This window comes from Pituophis catenifer, unplaced genomic scaffold (assembly GCF_029215685.1).
Source record: "Pituophis catenifer annectens isolate HBS135680 unplaced genomic scaffold, rPitCat1.0.hap2 SCAF_5, whole genome shotgun sequence".
Taxonomy (NCBI): Eukaryota; Metazoa; Chordata; class Lepidosauria; order Squamata; family Colubridae; genus Pituophis; species Pituophis catenifer.
The window spans coordinates 30,170,245-30,190,765 of NW_027256885.1; the positions used below are offsets into that span (position 1 = coordinate 30,170,245).

General features: G+C 40.5%; 1 protein-coding gene across 1 annotated transcript; it reads right to left on the reverse strand.

Moving 5' to 3' along the window:
• Positions 1-3,407: 3,407 nt before the first annotated feature.
• LOC139317611 (vomeronasal type-2 receptor 26-like) lies at positions 3,408-11,670 on the reverse strand. Its single transcript, XM_070944698.1, has 3 exons — positions 11,176-11,670; positions 5,584-5,644; positions 3,408-4,282 (listed from the first exon to the last, which is right to left on the reverse strand). The coding sequence occupies exons 1-3, from the start codon at positions 11,668-11,670 to the stop codon at positions 3,408-3,410; spliced, it is 1,431 nt and encodes a 476-aa protein (XP_070800799.1).
• Positions 11,671-20,521: the final 8,851 nt, after the last annotated feature.

Consider the following 20,521-nt stretch of genomic DNA (forward strand, 5'->3'; position numbering starts at 1 on the left):
TTACAAAACGGCATGGGGATGCTCGCAACGAGCCTGCACGGTCTCCTCGCCAGTTCATGTCTTCCCGGGCCGTCTGCGTAGTCTTGCGCATGCGCGTTGTCCATTTCTTCCTTGAAGTCGTCGTGAAAGGTTCTCCTCACCACGGCTCGCTCGTTCCGCTCCTCCTCAGATGAATCGGTCTCTGGTTCGACTTTGGGAGTCCTGACGACGGCGGCTGTTCTTCCTTTTCTTCTGAGGGCGTTGGTGCTTGCTTCGGTCTGTGGCGTGGGGCGGTATCGGCAGGGCTCTCTGGGTTCGGGTGTCGGCGCTCTCGTAGTCAGGATGGGAGCGGGCAGGTCTTGAGGCATTGGCTTGCTCGCTCGTTTCTTCGTTAGCTTTTTAGTAATTTTTAGTTTTGGCCCAAATGCAGCAAAAAGCGTTTTCATTGCTGATTTTATTTGGTAGTTTGTTGAATCACCTTCACTTTCTGATTCTGATTCTTCTGAGGAGTTTGAATCTTCTTTTTCATTTTCGTTGTCTGATAACGTTTTTCGCGCCAGAAATTTCGAATTGAGCTTTTTGATTGGCTCTGCTTCGCTCACCTTGGAGGCCGGTTGAAACCAAGATGGCTGCCATTCAAAATTTCGCGCTGGATCACCGTTTTTCTTCTTCACAATATTTTTTTTTGCAGTCATATCACTCACTGTTTTTGGGTCTTTAGACTTTTCATTAGTGATGTTTTTCTCTCTCGCTGCTCCGCTGTTCTTCAGCGTATCTTGGAGGTTCGCGATGAGACTTTCATCATTCTTCTGGCTCTTTAATAGTTTTAATATTTCTGACCTGAGTTCGTTATTCTCTATTTCGATTTCCTCCTGGTCATCATTTTCATCTATAATTTCTTCGTCTTCAGTGGTGTATTCTTCGGATTCTCTCGAAATTGCGTTTGTGGATTCGTTGAATATTTCTTGTTCTGTTTCCATTTCTTTGCTGTATGCCCTGGTGTTGGGCCTATCTTTCTTAGACATTTTTAAGTTTTTATTGAGTCAATTAACCATCCTCTGCTACCAGCTTGTTGCAATATTTTCAGGATCAGACTCAATAAGATTAGTGAGAGTTAGAGGTTTGAATATATTTTCTTTTATTTACAACAGGCATTCTATATTCACTGAATATTCTCAGATAGAAGCAAGGAAAAAGATGCAGACAGCTCCTTATATATACAATGGGAGGAGCTAGATGTGGGAGTGGTGAATTATGAATGCATTAAGGAGTGAAGAATAAATTAACCCCTGATACCCCGTTCATATACTATTTACACATTGGAGAATAAGGCATTTACATCTGACAGACTCAAGACGAGGCTTGCAAAAAAAACAGATTTTATTTATGGCCAAAAACAAAATACTGGGTGGCACTATATCCAGAACATACAGATACAATGCATGCGAGGAGATAGCCACACCTTGGGGAAGGTATGGCGTCCTTTTATACCCTCAGAGACGTCAGCTTAGTACCCAACTCTGGCCTCCCAATCCAGGCCCGTGCATTCCTTGTTGCCCTGCAAGGGGGAATAGAAACTTCCCAATTAGTCATCTTGAGCATTTCTTTGTTTACTCAATTGGCCACTTAGGCCCCCTGGCCCTGGAAAGTAGGAGCCTATCCAGATCAACATAAATTAAGACTGAGATACTACCATGCTCTTAGATGGCACAAGAAAGAAACAGGGAGAAGATTAATATGGGTTCAGGTCAAATGGCAGGGACATATGTCTGACAAATACCAGATACATTACAGGCCTAATAACAGAATATGTTTGTTACAGGAGATACAAATATAAAGGCATAATATATGTGATACAAATACAAAGGCATATGTGTATTACAAGAACCTAATGGTTACAGAATCTAGTATACCAGTATATCATATCCTAGCATTATTTATTATATCCTTATTATTGTTTCCCTTCAAAGGTATAATTTATACATGGTTTCAGTATGGTCAACTTCAAGCTAGATGGAAGGAAGATCAAAAAACTGGCTTTGTGCAAAATGAGGAGAATTTGGTAAAACAAATTAGAGATCAAAAACAAATGCATATTAAAAGGTTGTATAGTGCCTTACTGGAAATAGATTTTGAGACTGAATTGGTTAAAGACCGTATGATTAAATGGGCACAAAATTTTCAAGAGCCAGTAATGATGGAAACTTGGGAAAAGATTTGGATTAGAAATGTGAAATTTACACAAGCACAAAATTTAAGAGAAAATTTTTATAAAATGTTTTATAGATGGCACTTAGATCCTAAAAAATTATCATGTATGTATTCTAATGTGCAAGCTAAATGTTGGAGATGTGACTGTGATGATGCAACTTATTATCATATATGGTGGACTTGTAGAAAAATCAAAGCATTTTGGATAAAGATTTGGTGGGTGATGCAGAATATCCTAGACTGAAATTTACTCCACAGTTGTTTTTACTGGGTATAACTATGGACTGTACAGTTGCAGAGACTAAATTGATTTTGAACTTGATAACAGCAGCAAGATTGCTGGTAGCACAACATTGGAAGAAGGACTTTTTGCCTACTATTGAAGATTGGATATTGAAAGTAACTAATTTAGCTGAAATGGCTAAAATTTCAGCATATCTGAAGGATCACACACAAGAAAGGTACATACAGGACTGGAGAAGATGGATTGATTATATACAAAATAAGTATCAGACCAAAAAATATCAAATAGCTTATGAATGATTTCTTTTATTTGTATAAGCGTTATATAAGTGATATTAGATGTATTATGTTTAAGAAATAGGATTTTATATATGGGGGGTTAAGAAATTTTCTTATAGGGGTGTTAGTTTAATGATTGGTTATGCAATTTAGATTATTGTTAAAGATTAATAGAAATACCTTGTGTTCTGCTCTGGGAAGTCGGGGAGGGGGAGGGGGGGGTTGGGGGGGGGTTGGGGGGTTGTGGGGAAAATTTGTTTGTTTTTAAAACTTTTTCAATAAAAAAAAATCATAAAGTTATGTACTACTGCAATTTTAGTTAGAAGACAATTCTTTAAATGAAAGACCTTGATGGCATCTGTGTATATTGCTCCCATCACACAATTAATATGTGCATATACACCCTTTTTTCCCTCATTTCACAGTTCTCCTTTAAACTTAGAAATTGTTGTCAACGGTTTTTATAAGATTTATTTTTCTATCTTTTTTTCCCTGTTTTGGTCTATGAATTTGAAGCAAATAAATAGATTTTGATGCAACATGAGAAAAAGTTTCAAATCTTATATATTAAGTTTAACATGTTTCACAATTTTGTTTATGATTAAAACAAAACAAAATTAATGCAGTGTCTTAACCACAGAAACATGTCTAAGGTTTCAGCTTAGAGAAGTTATACCACAATGAAGTGGGAAAAATCAATTTTGTTTCTTTATCAGTTGTTCCTTTCTGTTTAAATCAGGCCTCAGAACAATAATGTAGCATTTGGGGGAAAAGATGCAGCCCAGTAATCCAGCTGCAGAAGCCAAAATGGAGAAGATCTCCACAGCCACCATGTATTTTCCCCTGGTGCTCAGATAGGTGGGAATGAATAATATCCAGACACTGCAAAAGACTAACATGCTGAAGGTGATAAACTTAGCCTCGTTAAAGCTATCAGGTAGTTTCCTAGCAAGGAAGGCCACTATAAAGCTAATAGCAGCCAGGAAACCCAGGAAACCAAGGACTAGGTAAAACATTGTGGTTGAACCTTCATTGCATTCCAGGACAATTTCTTCAGGCATGGAATCCATGTCAGAATCTGGGAATGGGGGTGAAATAGCCACCCAGACTATACAAATAGTGATCTGCATCAGGGAGCAAGATAGGACAACAGAGAGAGCAAGGTTTTTCCCCACCCATCTCCTCATTTTGGAGCCTGGCTTGATGGCCATGAAGGCAAGAACAACAATCGTTGTTTTCCCTAATATACAAGAAATGGCTACAGAGAAGATGATGCCAAAAGAAGTTTGTTGTGTGAGACATTTCAGTTGGTTGGGCTGCCCAGGGAACAGCAGAGTGCAGAGCAAAGAGAGCAGAAGTACTATGAGAAGAACAAAAGTGAAGTTCCTATTGTTGGCTTTTACTATAGGAGTGTCCCAGTGACTGATAAAGATCTTAAGCATGAAAACTGAAGTGATGGAAAAAAATAAAGCAACAGTTGTCAGTATGAGACCAAGTGGTTCTTTGTAAGACAAAAATACGATGCGTTTGAGAATGCAAAGATTGTGAGCTTCATTTGGATATTGGCCTTCTGAGCATTGAAAACAGTCATCTGCATCTGAAAAATAAATATTTACAATGATATATATATATATTGAATGGCCATTTTTGGCCGTAGGGGTGGTAAAAGTTGTTTGCTGAATGGATAAATATGATATAGACCAGGGCTGTCAAACTCAATTTTATTGAGGGTTGCATCAGGGCTGTGGTTGACCTCAGGGGACTGGGTGGGCTCGGCCAACTGGGTGGGTGTGGCCAGCTTGATGCTACTCCCAAAACTGCTGGCATGCTTCCACCAGGCCAACACCCACCCTGGCCCAAACTTTCCTCTTCACACTGGGTAAACCGGGCCAAAGCTATGTTGACTTGATCTTTCCTCTTCGCACTGTGTAGACTGGGCCAAAGCTATGTTGGCCTGATATTTCCTCTTCACACCAGGTAAACCAGGCTGAAGCTACACTGGCCTGATCTTTCATTGTACTGGATAAACTGGGCTGAAGCCACACTGGCCCGATCTTTCCTCTTTGCATTGGGTAGACCAGAACCGCCCCAGAGCTGGATCCAACCACATTGCTGGCCGCATCTGGCCCGCGGGCCTTGAGTTTGACACCCCGGTCTAGGACTGCATAATTCAAATGCAGTTCAAATGCAGAGTGAAGAATTTAGATGTATAGCCTAGAATTTTATTGGGAAGAAAAAATGGAGTGAGGGGAAAAATGGGGAAGAAAGGTTTCCCATCTTCTTATCTCCTCTGTAATGAATTCATTGTAGTCCATCTACCAAAATTCAATAATGGTGGTAGTAGGAATGGAGTTAGAAGTTTTTGACACATGATTGCTGCTTGTTGTTTTCCTCAGACAAAGATTTTCCTTTGATATTAGTAAAATATTAAAATAAGGTATGCATTCAGATAATTAATCAATCAATATTTATTTATATTTCACATTTCTGAACTGCCCATCTCCCTCAAAGAAGCACATGAAATAGCCTTAGGTCCTGAAATATCCTTATACAGAGAAATATCCTGTTTAACTGTAACTGCAGGGATGAAATGCTACCGGTTTGCACTGGTTCGGATGAACCAGTAGTGATAAAAATTACCAGTTCAGGTAAACCGGTAGTAAAAAAAACCCAAAAAACTACCGGTTTGGTTGAAGCGGTAGTTAAAAAGCTACTGGTTTGGGTAGTTTTAAATTTCTGGGCATTTATATCTCAGAGGACTTCTCATGGACTATGAATGCTAACATGCTTGTGAAGAAGGCACAGAAGAGGCTGTACTTCCTGAGAATGCTCAGGAAGATAAATCTAACTCAGCATCTACTTCTTTCCTACTATCGCAGCACCATTGAGAGTGTCCTGACATATGGCATTCTTGCATGATATGGGAACAGCTCTGTAGCGGACAAAAAAACTCTACAGAGAATCATTAAAACTGCCCAGAATATCATCAGACTCCAGCTACCAGCCCTGGACAACATCTTCAAATCTCGCTGTTTGAGAAAGTTGCATAATATTCTCAGAGACTTTTCCCATCCTGCTTACAATCTTTTTGGACTGTTGCCTTCTGGCAGAAGATACAGAACAATTAAAACTCAGACCGCATGTTTTCTGAATAGTTTTTATCCCAGAGCTATAATTGCACTCAACAATGAACTAAAGGGCCACCATCAGTGAACTGTTGGACAGCATTACTTGGTCTGTTGTGTGGATGTTTGGATGGTTTAGGGGTGGGGAATTGTGGTGGGTGGGAGTGTGTTTGGGGATTGTTATGTTATATGTGTTGGACCTGGTCTTTGGATGTTAAATGAATTTCGTTGTATAGGTATACTGTGTAGACACATACAATGACAATAAAGTTATTTATTCTTGAACCAGTAGTTAAAAAAAGCTACCGGCTCAGACAAACCAGTATTTCCGATGATCAGCTGTGCCATACAGTTTTTATTCACTAGAAAGCAGGAAATCCTGCTTTCTAGCGAAGCTAAATCGCGTGGCCCCTCGCTGTTCTACTTACCTAGTGAAGTCTTCTTTTTCCACACGAAGTGCATGTTTGGGGTACACTGTGCATGCATGCACAGCATGCTTTTGGCACGCGCTGTGCATACGCGGGCAGAGAACCGGTGGTGATCCGCAGAGGATTTCACCACTGTGTAACCCAAAATAGTTCACTGCTTTTTACGAATAACTTTCCTTGATGAAAATAGCAGGGGATAAGATTTGTTTAAACTAGATCTTTTCATTTCAGCCTACTGGTCCCATAGCTCTTCCATGTAATCAAATCCTTTTTCCCCCCATTCCTCTTTCTCAGTCAGAGGCAGATGTCACAAGTCTGATATAATTTTGCTACTGAAATTTTTTATTCCATTCTGCAGGATTGTATGTACATGGCACTATAAGCTATCCTCAGGGGCTGCCCCAAAGAAGAGGGAGTCAAGCTATTCTCCAAAGCACCTGAGGGCAGGACAAGAAGCAATGGCTGGAAACTAATCAAGGAGAGAAGCAACTTAGAACTAAGGAGAAATTTCCTGCCAGTTAGAACAATTAATCAGTGGAACAACTTGCCTCCAGAAGTTGTAAATGCTCCAACACTGGAAGTTTTTAAGAAGATGTTGGATAACCATCTGTCTGAAGTGGTGTAGGGTTTCCTGCCTAAGTAGGGGGTTGGACTAGAAGACCTCCAAGGTCCCTACCAACTCTGTTATTCTCTTGTCTTGTCTTGTCTTGTCTTGTCTTGTCTTGTCTTGTCTTGTCTTGTCTTGTCTTGTCTTGTCTTGTCTTGTCTTGTCTTGTCTTGTCTTCTCTTCTCTTCTCTTCTCTTCTCTTCTCTTCTCTTCTCTTCTCTTCTCTTCTCTTCTCTTCTCTTCTCTTCTATTATCTGGAAACATTTAGCATGGATCTCCATTTTGTTCCAGATTGGGCAGTTGCTTCATTTCATGTAGCAAAGGAAGTTTATAAACAAAACCATCCAGTGGGGATGCTACATATTCATTGCTGTATCCTTTGGAAGACATAATCATGATTTTCCATTGCACCCTGAGTCATATGTTGGTACAGTTCAAAAAACCCTTTTATCAGTAATCAACAACTATCTCAAAGTATCAATTGAGATTCCATGAAATATATCAGGTATGTTCTGTATAGTATTATTATTACCCTTACCTGTCTTGTTAGAAATTCCCCCAGTTGGACACGGAAGGCAATCATAGCAGCAAAATGGCTTTCCTTCTCTTTTTATCTCGCTATACCCTGAAAAGCAATGGTAGTTGCATACAGAAAAGGGCTGTGCCTGTTGATAATTAATAATGGGATATCTGTGAATTTGTCCTTAATAGTCAGAATTATTACAGTTGAAGATTTTGTATTCCCCTGGCTCTGATATTCATATTGAATATTTCTATCTGGATATAATATTGGCATATGTAGGCCTGATTAGGTTAGATTGCAGGGGTGATAAAGAAATATAATTTTATGTTGTTTTATTCTATTGTACATGTTTAGGTAATAAATTATTGTATTTTATCCTATAATTATTGTATTTTACCCTACTTTAATTTAAATTGTTGGTTTAGAATTTTATTGGTAATATGTGTTTGAACCTGTACGTTGATATGGCCTATAGGCTAATATACCATATTTTTTGGACTATAAGACACACTCCCCCCCTCAAAAGTAGGTGGAAATGTCTATGCATCTTATAGAGCAAATGTTGTTGAAGCCCCACCCACCTGCCGGGCCCCATGCTTCAGCCTCTGCATCCCAGCAATTTGCCTCCTTGCAGCAAACAGCAAACAGCCTGGTAAGCTTCAGCATACTCTGATTTAGCATGAGCAGCTGATTGGCGGTTGAATTGGCCTCCCAGAATACCAATGATCAGCTGTTCCAGGCTGCGGGGATTGCAGTTGCCTATTGCCACTTCTGTGTGCCCCATTTTCAGCCCCCACACATCCTATTTTCTGCATATCCCATTCAGCGGCAATAAGTGGTGCAATCCCCGCAGCCTGGAACAGCTGATAGTTGGTATTCCAGGAGGCTGATCCAGCCACCAATCAGCTGCTCATGCTAAACCAGGCTGTGCTGAAGCTGACCAGGCTGTTTTTCTTGTTTTCCTCCCCAAAAGCTAAGTGCGTCTTATAGTCCGAAATGTCTTAAAGTCTGAAAAATACGGTATATATAGACTGAAAATTGATTGTCAGGTCAATCCATTTGTAAGATTCCTAATCCAAGATTGACATTCATTTGGAACCATGAAACTTGTAGAGACCCTTATGATTTTGGACAAATATTCAAAAAGTTGCTGATTACACCAGGATGAAGAAACCAAGCTGGAGAATAGCCAGATTGTGAGAAGTAAAGCACTTAGTGTTCCTAGACATAGGAAGTTTAGGATATTTCAGTTGGTGCAGAATCTAGCTTGATTGGTTGGTGAAATCAATTTCTGGATGGGACATTAAACAAAGATTTTACTTTTATACATTTTTCTACTTGCATTTTTTATGTGCTTTTGAGCTGCTAGGTTGGCAGAAGCTGGGACAAGTAACAGGAGCTCACCCCGTTACGCGGCATGGCACTAGGGATTCAAACCGCCGAACTGCTGACCTTTCAATCGACAAGCTTAATGTCTTAGCCACTGAGCCACCGCAGCCTTTAAATCATCGATTACTTAAGCACATATACCAAATATTCTCATGAATCTATTTAAATAATGGGATGCTGATTTCACCAATTTTGAAATTAACATAGAACTTACTTGGTTAAACATGGTGGGCCAGATAATACTCTCTGCAGAAACCTTGAGCAGCTTGTTTGGGGGACCAAATGGATCTACCTTCCCAACTTTGACTCGATGAAAGGATTAGTTGGGCAAAATGACCCAGTTGATCACATCGAAGCCAATTGCTAGCTCTCCCTTTTGATCAAAGAATATCCTTTCTCCAGCACTATTATTAAATGAAACAGTTCTCAGGTGCTTATGAAGCTAGAGAAGTAATGGAAAAAAGTAATAAAAAAATGTGATCATGAACAACTAAGGATTTATATTTTTTTGGCAACTATGGATAAATAGTACATCAGAATCCCTATGTATGTTAATAGGCTGGAAGGAAAGAAGGAAGGAAGGCATATATTGTATTCTTGTCCCTTCCTCCCCATCTTTAGTTATAACATGTGTCTTATTGTAATTTTTAATGTGATTTTATATATTTATACGTTTAATTTTAATGTTGTAAGCTGCCTGCCCAGAGTTGCCTTGTGTGATGGGCTGAAAACAAACTTCATAAATAAGTATAAAAGGAAGGAAGGAAGGAAGGAAGGAAGGAAGGAAGGAAGGAAGGAAGGAAGGAAGGAAGGAAGGTTTCTATGGAGATTCTCAGTTATCCAGGTCATGGTTTTCTTGTTTTTTTTTTCTTCTTTCTGCATTTCCTTCAAATTTAAGGAAATAAATCCTTTATTGTTTCTACATCTCCCATATCAGTGGGGGTCACCCTTAAGACATACAAAAATACTAGCAAAAGATTCTATTGTTGTCTCCTGCTGGCGGCCAGCAGAACTGGCAGCAGAGTCAAACAGTGAGGCAGAACTTGGGCCAGTCCTGGGGGCTGGGGAAAGCTTGGATGAGGGCTCTACATCACAGGCAAAAAGGGAGGTAGATGGCAGTGAGGCAGAGGAACATCTGGAACCCGTTCCCAGTGCACGCATACACAGAGCTGCAAGAAAACAAGAATGACTCAGAAAGCAGGATTGACTCAGGAGTAAAGCCACACCTTGGAGATGATTGGGCCCTCCCATAAGAAATAAAAGAGAAGTAAACAGGGAGTGGGCTTTTGCAGTAAACAACTCGTTTGTTCCATGACTCTGAGAGACTCTGTGCCAGGTTTTGCTTTCTACTGTGGTTGGAAACAAATTATGTGGCAGCTTGCCAAACGAGATAAGATGTGTTGAGAAATATTCCTTTAAAAAACTGTTTGGACAAACCTTGCTGACTGAATGAATGTAGTTTTTTTTTTTTTTTTTTTTTTTAATTTTGATTTATATGCCGCCCTTCTCCGGAGACTCAGGGCGGCTTACAATGCATTAAGCAATAGCCTTCATTCTTTTGTATATTTTATACAAAGTCAGCTTATTGCCCCCATAAACTGGGTCCTCATTTCACCTACCTTAGAAAGGATGGAAGGCTGAGTCAACCTTGAGCCTTGGAGAGATTCGAACCAGCAGAAATTGCAGGCAGCTGTGTTAATAACAGGGTGCACTAAACCCCTGTACTATCAAGGCTTTACACAGTCGTGTAAATAAAAGAGGTTTTGCCGGAATCAGTTTTGCCTCCTGCTTGTTAATGTTCTGCCCCAATCAGCTCCGGATTCCCGAGGATATTGACACACACCAACGGTCCTTATCAAATTTATTAAGTAGCAAGAATAAACCAAAGTCTGGCAAAGGTTGGCAACCAGCCCAGAAAACAAGATACGATAAGACTTTTCCAAAAATGCTCAGATGATAACTACAAGTTGTTTCCAGCAAGAAACTTACTAATGGTGTGTGACTTAAATAGGCTAAGGGAGTGGCCAATTATCCTCAAGCCTTACTCTCGAGGAGACCTCCTCCTCCTGAGTAGCCACTCCTGCCTTTTGGCAGCCCTGAGTGCTCAAGCATTGAGGAGAGGCTCCTCCACTTTGCTCTCTCCACTTGAAGGAGCCTCTGGAGGTTCTGAAGGACCTGGCTGAGTCTCTGCCTCTGGCGCCACATCCTGTTCAGCCTCCACGCCGGCTGCTGGCGTGACACCATACCAGCCTCCTCCTCATCGGAATCAGCCACGATCCACGCAGGCCGCTGGTGGGCCACAACAGTGAGGGAGCCTAGGTCAGAACATCTATCTATTGTATTAATCATTCCTACTTAATGTATAAAGGGCATTCAACCTCTTACTCTTACCTGCCACGCATATCGATTCCACCTCTTAAGTTCTGAGCCATTTCCTTTTGTCTTGAGCTGGTATTTTGATGAAAGCAGAGCTTGCAAAGCATGTGCCACAGCATGGACTGCATTATAGACACTGTAACTCTGACCAGTCATCCTGGTGTCAAACACTGACCGAGGAAGGGTTTCCAGCTGCTCCTCACATGTGCATTCATCCACAGCATCCTCCTCTAACATGGCTTTGGAGAAAGAACACTCAAATGCATTTTCCCAAAACACTCTGATCAAACTGTCTTCCTCTGCAGAAGTAAATTTTCTCATCTGAAGAAACCTCTGGAAACCCAACACATCCTTTGAGGAAACTTCAAAAGACAGGGACCCATGAATGAAATCCATAGTTCGATAACTTTGAAAAGGGAGTGATGAGAACTCCATCTGGGCTGGCATTATCCAAATTTTGTCTTTTTTCTTCACTGTCACATTCTCGTAGTCTGAAATATAGGGCAACATCCTCAGAACGACTATCTCCTGGTTTTCACTATGGACAATCAAAGCATTGGCAGTACTGGTCATAATAACATTGTAAACTTTTATATAATTTGTCACAAGATTATATATTTCATTGGAAACTGATGACTTTGGTAACTCTTCCACAAAGTCAAAGCAAATCCCTTTCTGAGAAAACAAGGCAAGGTTATTCTGTAGAAACCTGTCTCGTTTCTCATCACTTTGGACAATTAATCCAATTCATATCCATTGAAAATAGAGCAACAATTGGATCATTGCCTTAATTTGAAGATCTTCATTTGGAAATGCCCGATGCAAGAAAATATCCTGTGTGCTGACATCCAAAACTGGAGCAGAGCCATATGTCACCTAATATAATTTAAAATAATGATAAGAATTATAAATTATAAGAAATAATTTAAAAAGAAGGTTAAAACAGAACATGTGTCTAAGAATAAAGACTTCTGCAGAATCAACTGCTATATTGAGATATTGTCCAAAACACCAAGAAAACAAAACTTTAGTTTCTGTTCGCATTCTAAAAACAGAATATAAAATGAATTAATTTAATTTATTTTATTTAATTTATCAAATTTCTATGCTGCCCAACTCCCAAGGGACTCTGGGTGGCTTACAGCAAAAAATAATACAACAAAGAACATAGGAAAATTATTAAAAAAACATTATAAAAACATTTTAAAAACATTAAAAGTCCATACACACCATTCATGTCCGGATCTTGCAAGATTGTAACAGCGAGATCAACGGCCCCAGGCCTGCCGGAAAAGCCAGGTCTTCACCGCTTTCCAGAAGGCCAATAGGGTGGGGGTACTCCGGATCTCAGGAGGTAACTGGTTCCAGAGAGCTGGGGCAGCCACAGAGAAGGCCCTCACGGGCCCGCCAGCTGGCATTGTTTAGCTGACGGGACCAGAAGAAAAGAGGAAAAGAAGATAGAAGAAGAGAAGGGAAGGAAAAGAAAGGAAAGGAGAAAGAAGGAAGGAAAGGAAAGGAATGTCTTTTTCTTTAATTTTTTTTTTTTTTGTATGACTGTGTTATAAGACTATTGATTGCTAAATAGATGTCATTAAATCATGGACTCTTAGTTATTACACAGATTTACTCTGTAACAATATTCCTCTAACCTGGTCTTTCAGCTGTCCCAATGGTTTTAAAACTATAAGTTTATTAAATGTCTGGGAAAGCATAGAGAACATGCTATTGTTGCGGTAGCCAGGAGACCACAATGCTACTGCAGAGTAAGAGTTTGGCTTGCCAAAGTACCAGCCCTGTTATAAAATACTTGCACACTTCCCAAGATTGCCATAAGACGGTGAGCTGGCTTTGCACCAGAGAGAAAGATGAGTGGTTCTTCCTGCAGCATCACCCAAGGCCCCCTCCATTCATGGAGCTGCCTCACAAATGGGCATTGCAACTGGGAAAGTTCAGAGCCATCAGGAATCTGGCTCTGAACTGCACAGAGAACCAACTTGTCTCTCCACCAAAGTGATACCTAGCTATCTACTTGCATAAAACATACTTTCGAATTGAACAGAAATTGGATAGAAGTTGGTGGATAGTAGCTGAAATGACTGACAAGAGCTGACCCTGCAATGCAGTGGTGGAATGCTGCCGGTTTAACAACTGGTTCAGTTAGCATGCCTAAGGCGCTTGCGCGCAGCACTAAAAATGGAGCATTTAGAAGCTCAGCTGTTTACCTTCCAAGTCAGCAATGGTAAGTAGAACAGAGAGGGGGGCAGGGGAAACAGCTGTGCCACATGATTGAGATGAGCTACAAAGCAGGAAATAAAGAACAGGATAGAGCGGGAGCAGGTGGGCAGGGCCAACTTATTGTCGGCACTACCAGTTCGCCTGTACCGGTCCAAACTGGCTGAATTCTACCTCTGATGCCATGCGGAGCTAGAGTTCAAACCACTGGAGCTGAGACCATCTCCAGTGTCATTAGCCAGTGCGCCTTTTCTAGAGAACATGTGTGTGCATTGAATGATACCTGTTTTAAGATTGGCTGATGAAGTTTTCAAACAAATGTTTCTTAGTGATCTGATTTTCACTAGGAGTTTGTGCTATATAGCCTTGAAAGCTTTGAATTAATTCCCATCAATTAATTCATTAAAAGAAGTTTTAAAATTTACTTATTTTCTCCCCCCCAACCTTTCTTTGTCACACACAAACATATTTCCATGCTACCATAATTAAAAAAAAAATCTTGCTGACTTACACAAAACAGATACAGATTAAAATATCTAAGGTAACAACAAAACAACCATTAAAACAGAGGAAAAATAGAAATAAAATACAAATAGGATAAATGAGGGGAGGGCAAGATTTACACCACAGAAATGTTCTCTGAAACTTTCTGGACTCCAAAAGCAGCCAAAAATCAGACTAGAAAATAAATGGTTACTTCTCCAATACTGGTAGAGAACATTTTCAATAAAATAAAATTTTCCAATACAGCTTGGTCTTACTTTTATTGTTATTCAAGGTTTATCCATTTTATTTTCAGAATTTATTGAATTATTCATTGAACACAAAAACCAGGGAGGCTTTTGCAGATTGAAATCTGAGAATTACCAACTTTTGCAGGTTGAAATCTGGGAAGGCATTTTTATTTGATAATTAGAATGTATGAATGTAGTCTTTTGCTATATTTGCAAAGTGGAATAAGATCTTGTACAGACAGTCCTTATATTTATATCAGTGAGTAACAGAAGGAACAAAGAAATATACTTAAATTAAAATTATTATTATTATTATTATTATTATTATTATTATTATTATTATTATTATTTTTAAGAAGATACTTGGTTGATACCTAAGATGCTGGCAGCAACCCATATCAACCATCAGCGCCAGTCAATGATAGTTGTGATACATTTTTAAATGTTCAATTGACTGAGTTTCATGTTTAATGAATAAAAGAAATAATATTTCATCAATTAAGTTATATTACTATGGGAAAACAAAAGAAATCCGGGAAGCCCCACATTGTTAATTGAGATTTATATTTGTTTTTACTAGTGTCTATGTCCAAATTTTTTACATGCCCTTCTTTTGGAATAGAAGATGTTACCTGTGGGATTTTGTAAATGCTCAGAATGTTTGACATAAACTGACAAATGAAAGCATTATGTCCTGCAAGAACAGTTACTGCATTGTCTTTGAGATCACACTTGTAGTTTGGGATGAATCTTCCCTTTGAAGAAAGAAGTTCCATGGAAGCAACATAAATCCACCTTGCCAAGGAATAGCTATTGAAATCATGTATGCCCAGTGTGATATTAGGCAAAATGCAAAGATTTTCATTGATTTCTTTGATTGCAAATTCCAAGGCCAGGATATGCTGAAAATTCTGAAGATGAATTCTGAAATGAAGTGTTAGAAACTTTGTTACATTTCTTCTGGTTTAGAACAGCAATATTGCTGCATGGTCATTTATATTTTTTTACTTGTACTTTGGAAGACATGATTTCACCACTCTAGAATAGAGAAAAAAAAATCTAAATAGATTAATAATCCAACCAAAGACTTTTCTGAGAGCAGAAAATCATGTAGGGCAGATGTTTGGAATCAACTTGTCTCAAAGATTCTTAAGGATGAAATGGAATTTCCTACCCTTGTTCCTATGTTTAATATTTCCCTTTTGTAAATTAGAGAAATACAAATTAGGCAGTGGTGGGATCCTGCTGGTTTAACAACCGGCTCGGTGATTGCGCGCTGCACGCATGTGCACAATTTTATGAAAATTTACCTTCCGCGTTACTGCTGGAGAGTAACACAGCTGAGGTGTGGCAATCATGTCTGCCATGTGTATCAGCTGGGAAGGTATAGGTCACTAAAGGGCAGGGGCGGGTGGGCCCACCTGATCATTGGAGCGAACCGGTTCGCTCCCAGATGATTGACGGAGCTACCGGTTCGCTCCCAGATGATCGTTGGAGCTACCAGTTCGCTCAAACTGGTCCGAACTGGTAGAATGCCAACCCTGAAATTAGGTATAATTGGATTCTTCACACCACTAAAAGAACTGAAGTTTTATGCAAGAGTAGAGGAACCATCCTAGCTCAGGAGTCATGGTGAGAGAAGGAGAAGGAGAAGGAGAAGGAGAAGGAGAAGGAGAAGGAGAAGGAGAAGGAGAAGGAGAAGGAGAAGGAGTAATTTCCTACTTACAGCTAGGATAAATAATCTGTCTCTTTGAATATCTATGTAATGATGCTACAATAGGGAAAGAGAACCTACTTGATTGTAACTCAAATAATGAAAACAAAAATGATATAAATAATGATCACAAACACAAACACACAATACATATTTTAAAAAGAGCCTTGGTAGTACAGTGGTCTAAAGCACCCTGTTATTAAGACCAGCTGCCTGCAATTACTGCAGGTTCGAATCTCGCCAGGCTCAAGGTTGACTCAGCCTTCCATCCTTTCTAAGGTAGGTAAATTGAGGACCCAGTTGTGGGGGCAATAAGCTGACTTTGTATAAATATATAAAAGGATGAAGGCTATTGCTTAGCACATTGTAAGCCGCCCTGAGTCTCCAGAGAAGGGCGGCATATAAATCAAATTAAAAAAAATATATATTGCCTTCACTCTGGAGAATCTCTCAAACAAATATCTTGCCAGAATAAATACCTTGGGTTTTTTCCCCATCTTACTCCTTTAAAAAATAACTACATGAATCAAGAGGTAATTTTATATTTGTATATTTATATTTGCTGTAAGAAAATTTGGAAGCTTCTTCTTTCTATTTCTTTTTTTATTTTTCCCCTTTGCTTTGTCTTTATTCTTTGTTTCCCTTTACCTCTTTTCTTTATGTTACTTCTTGTTTCTTTTTCTTTTTTGCAATAAAAATTATTAAGTAATAATTACATGAAATCATCAACTTTTTCTTCTGAAGGATTCCTTATGAACGTCATGGAGCTGGAAAACATAGAAATTTGAGAAGTAATTCCACCAATAACCAGATCTTCTGAATGATATTTCTTATGCTTAATAAGGACTGGGTCTCCCACATTGCATTTACAGAGAGGAATATAATGTGTCATCCAAGGCAACAACATTAATAAAGTTGCAAGGAACAAAATCATGTTAGAGAACAGATGTTTTTTTGAGGTGAAATGTACCATGTAAAGAATCAGACTGAAAAAGCTCCACTTGCATTGCAAGACAGGGGGAAAAAAGATAATATTAATATCCTACCGTTTTATGTCATTGTTTTGTTCTGTTACTTATGTCTCCAGAGGGACTTGAAGTAATTATGGAAATTTTCATAATGGCAGAAAGATAATCATTATATGCTAGGGGAAGGTGTTGCTAGGATGTAGTTGAAGAATACTTGGCATGTTTTCAAAAACCCAACAGTGGCTATTTTTGTGAAACAATGGGACTGATAGATCTTGCCCATGACAATATTTCTCAAAACTGTTCTTTCCCAGTCTCCCAATACAGCACTCATCAGCATTGTATGTGTATCCATCCATTTTACTACTGATTGTCCTCTTCTTATTTTTCCTTCTACCTTTCCCAGAATTAAACACTTCTACAGAGAGTTGGCTCTTTACTTAATTAATTTGGGATGCGGTGGCTCAGTGGCTAAGATGCTAAGTTTGTCGATTGAAAGGTTGGCAGTTCAGTGGTTCGAATCCCTAGTGCCGCGTAACGGGGTGAGCTCCCATTACTTGTCCCGGCTTCTGCCAACCTAGCAGTTCAAGAGCACGAAAAAAATGCAAGTAGAAAAATAGGGACCACCTTTGGTGGGAAGGAACAGTGTTCCGTGTGCCTTTGGTGTTTAGTCATGCTGGCCACATGACCACGGAGACAGCTTTGGACAGCACTGGCTCTTCAGCTTTGAAACAGAGATAAGCACTGCCCCCTAGAGTCGGGAACGACTAGCACATATGTGTGAGGGGAACCTTTACCTTTTTATGATAGTTTGACTCTGGTCACTTGTGATTTCAGTGACAACTATAGCATCATTGGATCCTTTATTCCAAATCCCCTGAGCTAGTCCAGAAAGATATCATGATTCTTGATATTAAAAGTTTATAAAGCATCAAGGAAAGATGGAATGTGTGTACCACCTCTATCCTGCTCCCACCAGAGAGTATCCAAAGACATAATCAATGTTTCAATTCCATACTAAAGTCTGAAACCTCACTGAAAGATTCTAAGTAATCTATTTCTTTTAGAATTCCCTGAGGTTACAGCTTGGTTGTTTTCACCACAACCTGCGGGAGCACAGCAGCTCCCGCAGTTCCTGGAGGAAACTGACTATCTAGACCCATACCAATCGGGTTTCAGGTGCGGTTACAGCATGGAAACGGCATTGGTCGCCCTAGTAAATGATCTCTGGTGGGCCAGGGATAGAGGTTGCTCCTCCATCCTGGTCCTGCTTGACCTCTCAGCGGCTTTCGATACCATCGACCATGGTATCTTACTGCAGCGACTCAGGGGGTTGGGGATGGGAGGCACCGTTTTACGGTGGTTCTTCTCCTACCTCTCGGGCCGCTCGCAGTTTGTGTGGACGGGGGGGAGAGATCCACCCCTCGGTTCTCTCCCCTCTGCTCTTTAACATCTACATGAAGCCACTGGGTGAGATTATTTGTGGTTTCGGGGCGAGGTACCATCAATATGCTGATGACACTCAGCTTTACAACTCCACCCCGGATCACCCTGGGGATGCCCTTTCTGTGATGTCCCACTGCCTGGAAGCGGTGTGGGCCTGGATGGGAAGAAACAGACTCAGACTCAACCCATCCAAGACTGAGTGGCTGTGGATACCGGCATCTCCTGATCTAGTGGCCCCATCACTAGTGATGGGAGGGGAGATCCTTACTCCCTCAGAAAGGGTCCGCAATCTGGGGGTCCTCCTGGATTCACGGCTATCCCTAGAAGATCATTTGACGGCCGTGACCAGGGGGGCCTTCGCACAGGTACGCCTTGTGCGCCAATTGCGCCCTTTCCTAGATCAGGATGCCCTTGCCACAGTCACTCATGCCCTTGTTACGTCTCGGTTGGACTACTGTAATGCCCTCTACATGGGGCTGCCCTTGGGATGTACCCGGAGACTACAGTTAGTTCAGAATGCGGCCGTGTGGGTTGTTACAGGGGCTTCTCGGTACTCCCATGTGACACCTCTCCTGCGCAAGCTGCACTGGCTGCCGGTGGCTCTCTGGGTTCGTTTCAAGGTGCTGGTGCTCACCTATAAAGCCCTACATGGCTTAGGCCCAGGGTATCTGCAGGATAATCTCCTGCCTTCCTCCCACTGTCCGGTGTGCTCACACAGAGCGGGCCTCCTCAGGGTGCCGTCAGCCAGACAATGTCGTCTGGCAGCCGCCAGGGGGAGAGCATTCTCTGTGGGAGTGCCGACCCTCTGGAATGGGCTGCCCACCAGCCTCAGGATAGCCCCAGACCTCCTCTCCTTCCGCTGCGAATTGAAGACGTGGCTTTTCCACCAAATGGGCTGAATCCGTAGGGGTGACTTCAAACAATTTTAAATAATTTTTAATTGATTTTAATTTAATTTTAAATTATTTTAATCTGTTTATGTAATTCTTTGTTTTGTTTTGTAAGCTGCCCTGAGTCCTACGGGAGAAGGGCGGCATATAAATTACATAAATAAATTAAATAAATAAATAAACCTTTTTCTAAAAAGGAAAATTGGATCCAGGGCAAAAATTATCAAATACAATTGGATCTATTCTTGGTTTCCTGCATCAATGGGACCATCCATGTTCTAAATATTACATTTGCCACTGTCTGAACCTAATCACATGTTGTATCCCAAGAAGCCTTGGCTAACCAGGAGGGACATTAGTTACTCAAAACAATGGCCCCATGTTTTCACACACTTATTGCCACAAAGTAGGCCTGAATGGATCTCTAGAAGGATCTTTGTTCTCGAATCTGGATGGATCTCTACAAGGATCTTTGTTCTGGAAGGCAGGTATTTCAATAAAGAAGACATTATTTTATTGAGTGGAGCAACTATCTTGCACATAGGAGCCTTAGCAGAATTTGAAAATATTGTGAAGCAGAACTGTAGACATTCATTAGACTTTATTTATGAATTCTACTCTGAAACAGATATGTGTGTTTCATCAAGTCTCATCAAAAGTGTATGATTGATACCTAGGATACAACTGACAATTCAGTGGTGGGTTCCTCCCGGTTCCGCCTGGTTCCGCCGAGCCGGTAGCAGTGACGATATGACGTCACTGAACCGGTTCTGCCCCCCGCCCCCCCTGCATTATTCTTACCTTTTATTTGGCCCCACCCCCAATCTATTGCTGCCTCCTGAGTCCCAGCTGATCGGCTAGAGGGACAAAAACTGTTTAAACTCTTGACGCAGAGCTTCAAAGGGCCGCTGATCAGTGTTCAAAACATAGCTGATCAGTGTTAAAAGAAAACAAATGAGTAGACTGGTGCCTGCAAAAATAAATGGGTAGACCGGTGCCTGCAAAAATAAATGGGTAGACCAGTGCCTCCAAAAACAAATGAGTAGACTGGTACAGCTCTGCAAGCAGTTAAAAGCCTGGTAGACCAGTACCTCTGCTAAATCCTAAAGAATTGTCACATGACACACCCACAAAATAAGCTACGCCCACAGAACTGGTAGTAAAAAAATTTAAAACCCACCCCTGTGACAATTGATATACAGCAAGGGGATTATCAATGAATGAGTTTTACTGTAACATTTCAAAAGTAGATAACAGTGGTATCTATTACTATATTATCCCAGGTATGATTGGCAAATTGAATCCCAATTATATCAATATCCCTTGGAGATGTGATAAAGAGTTAGAAACATATTATTATTTGGAAAAGCTCAATGA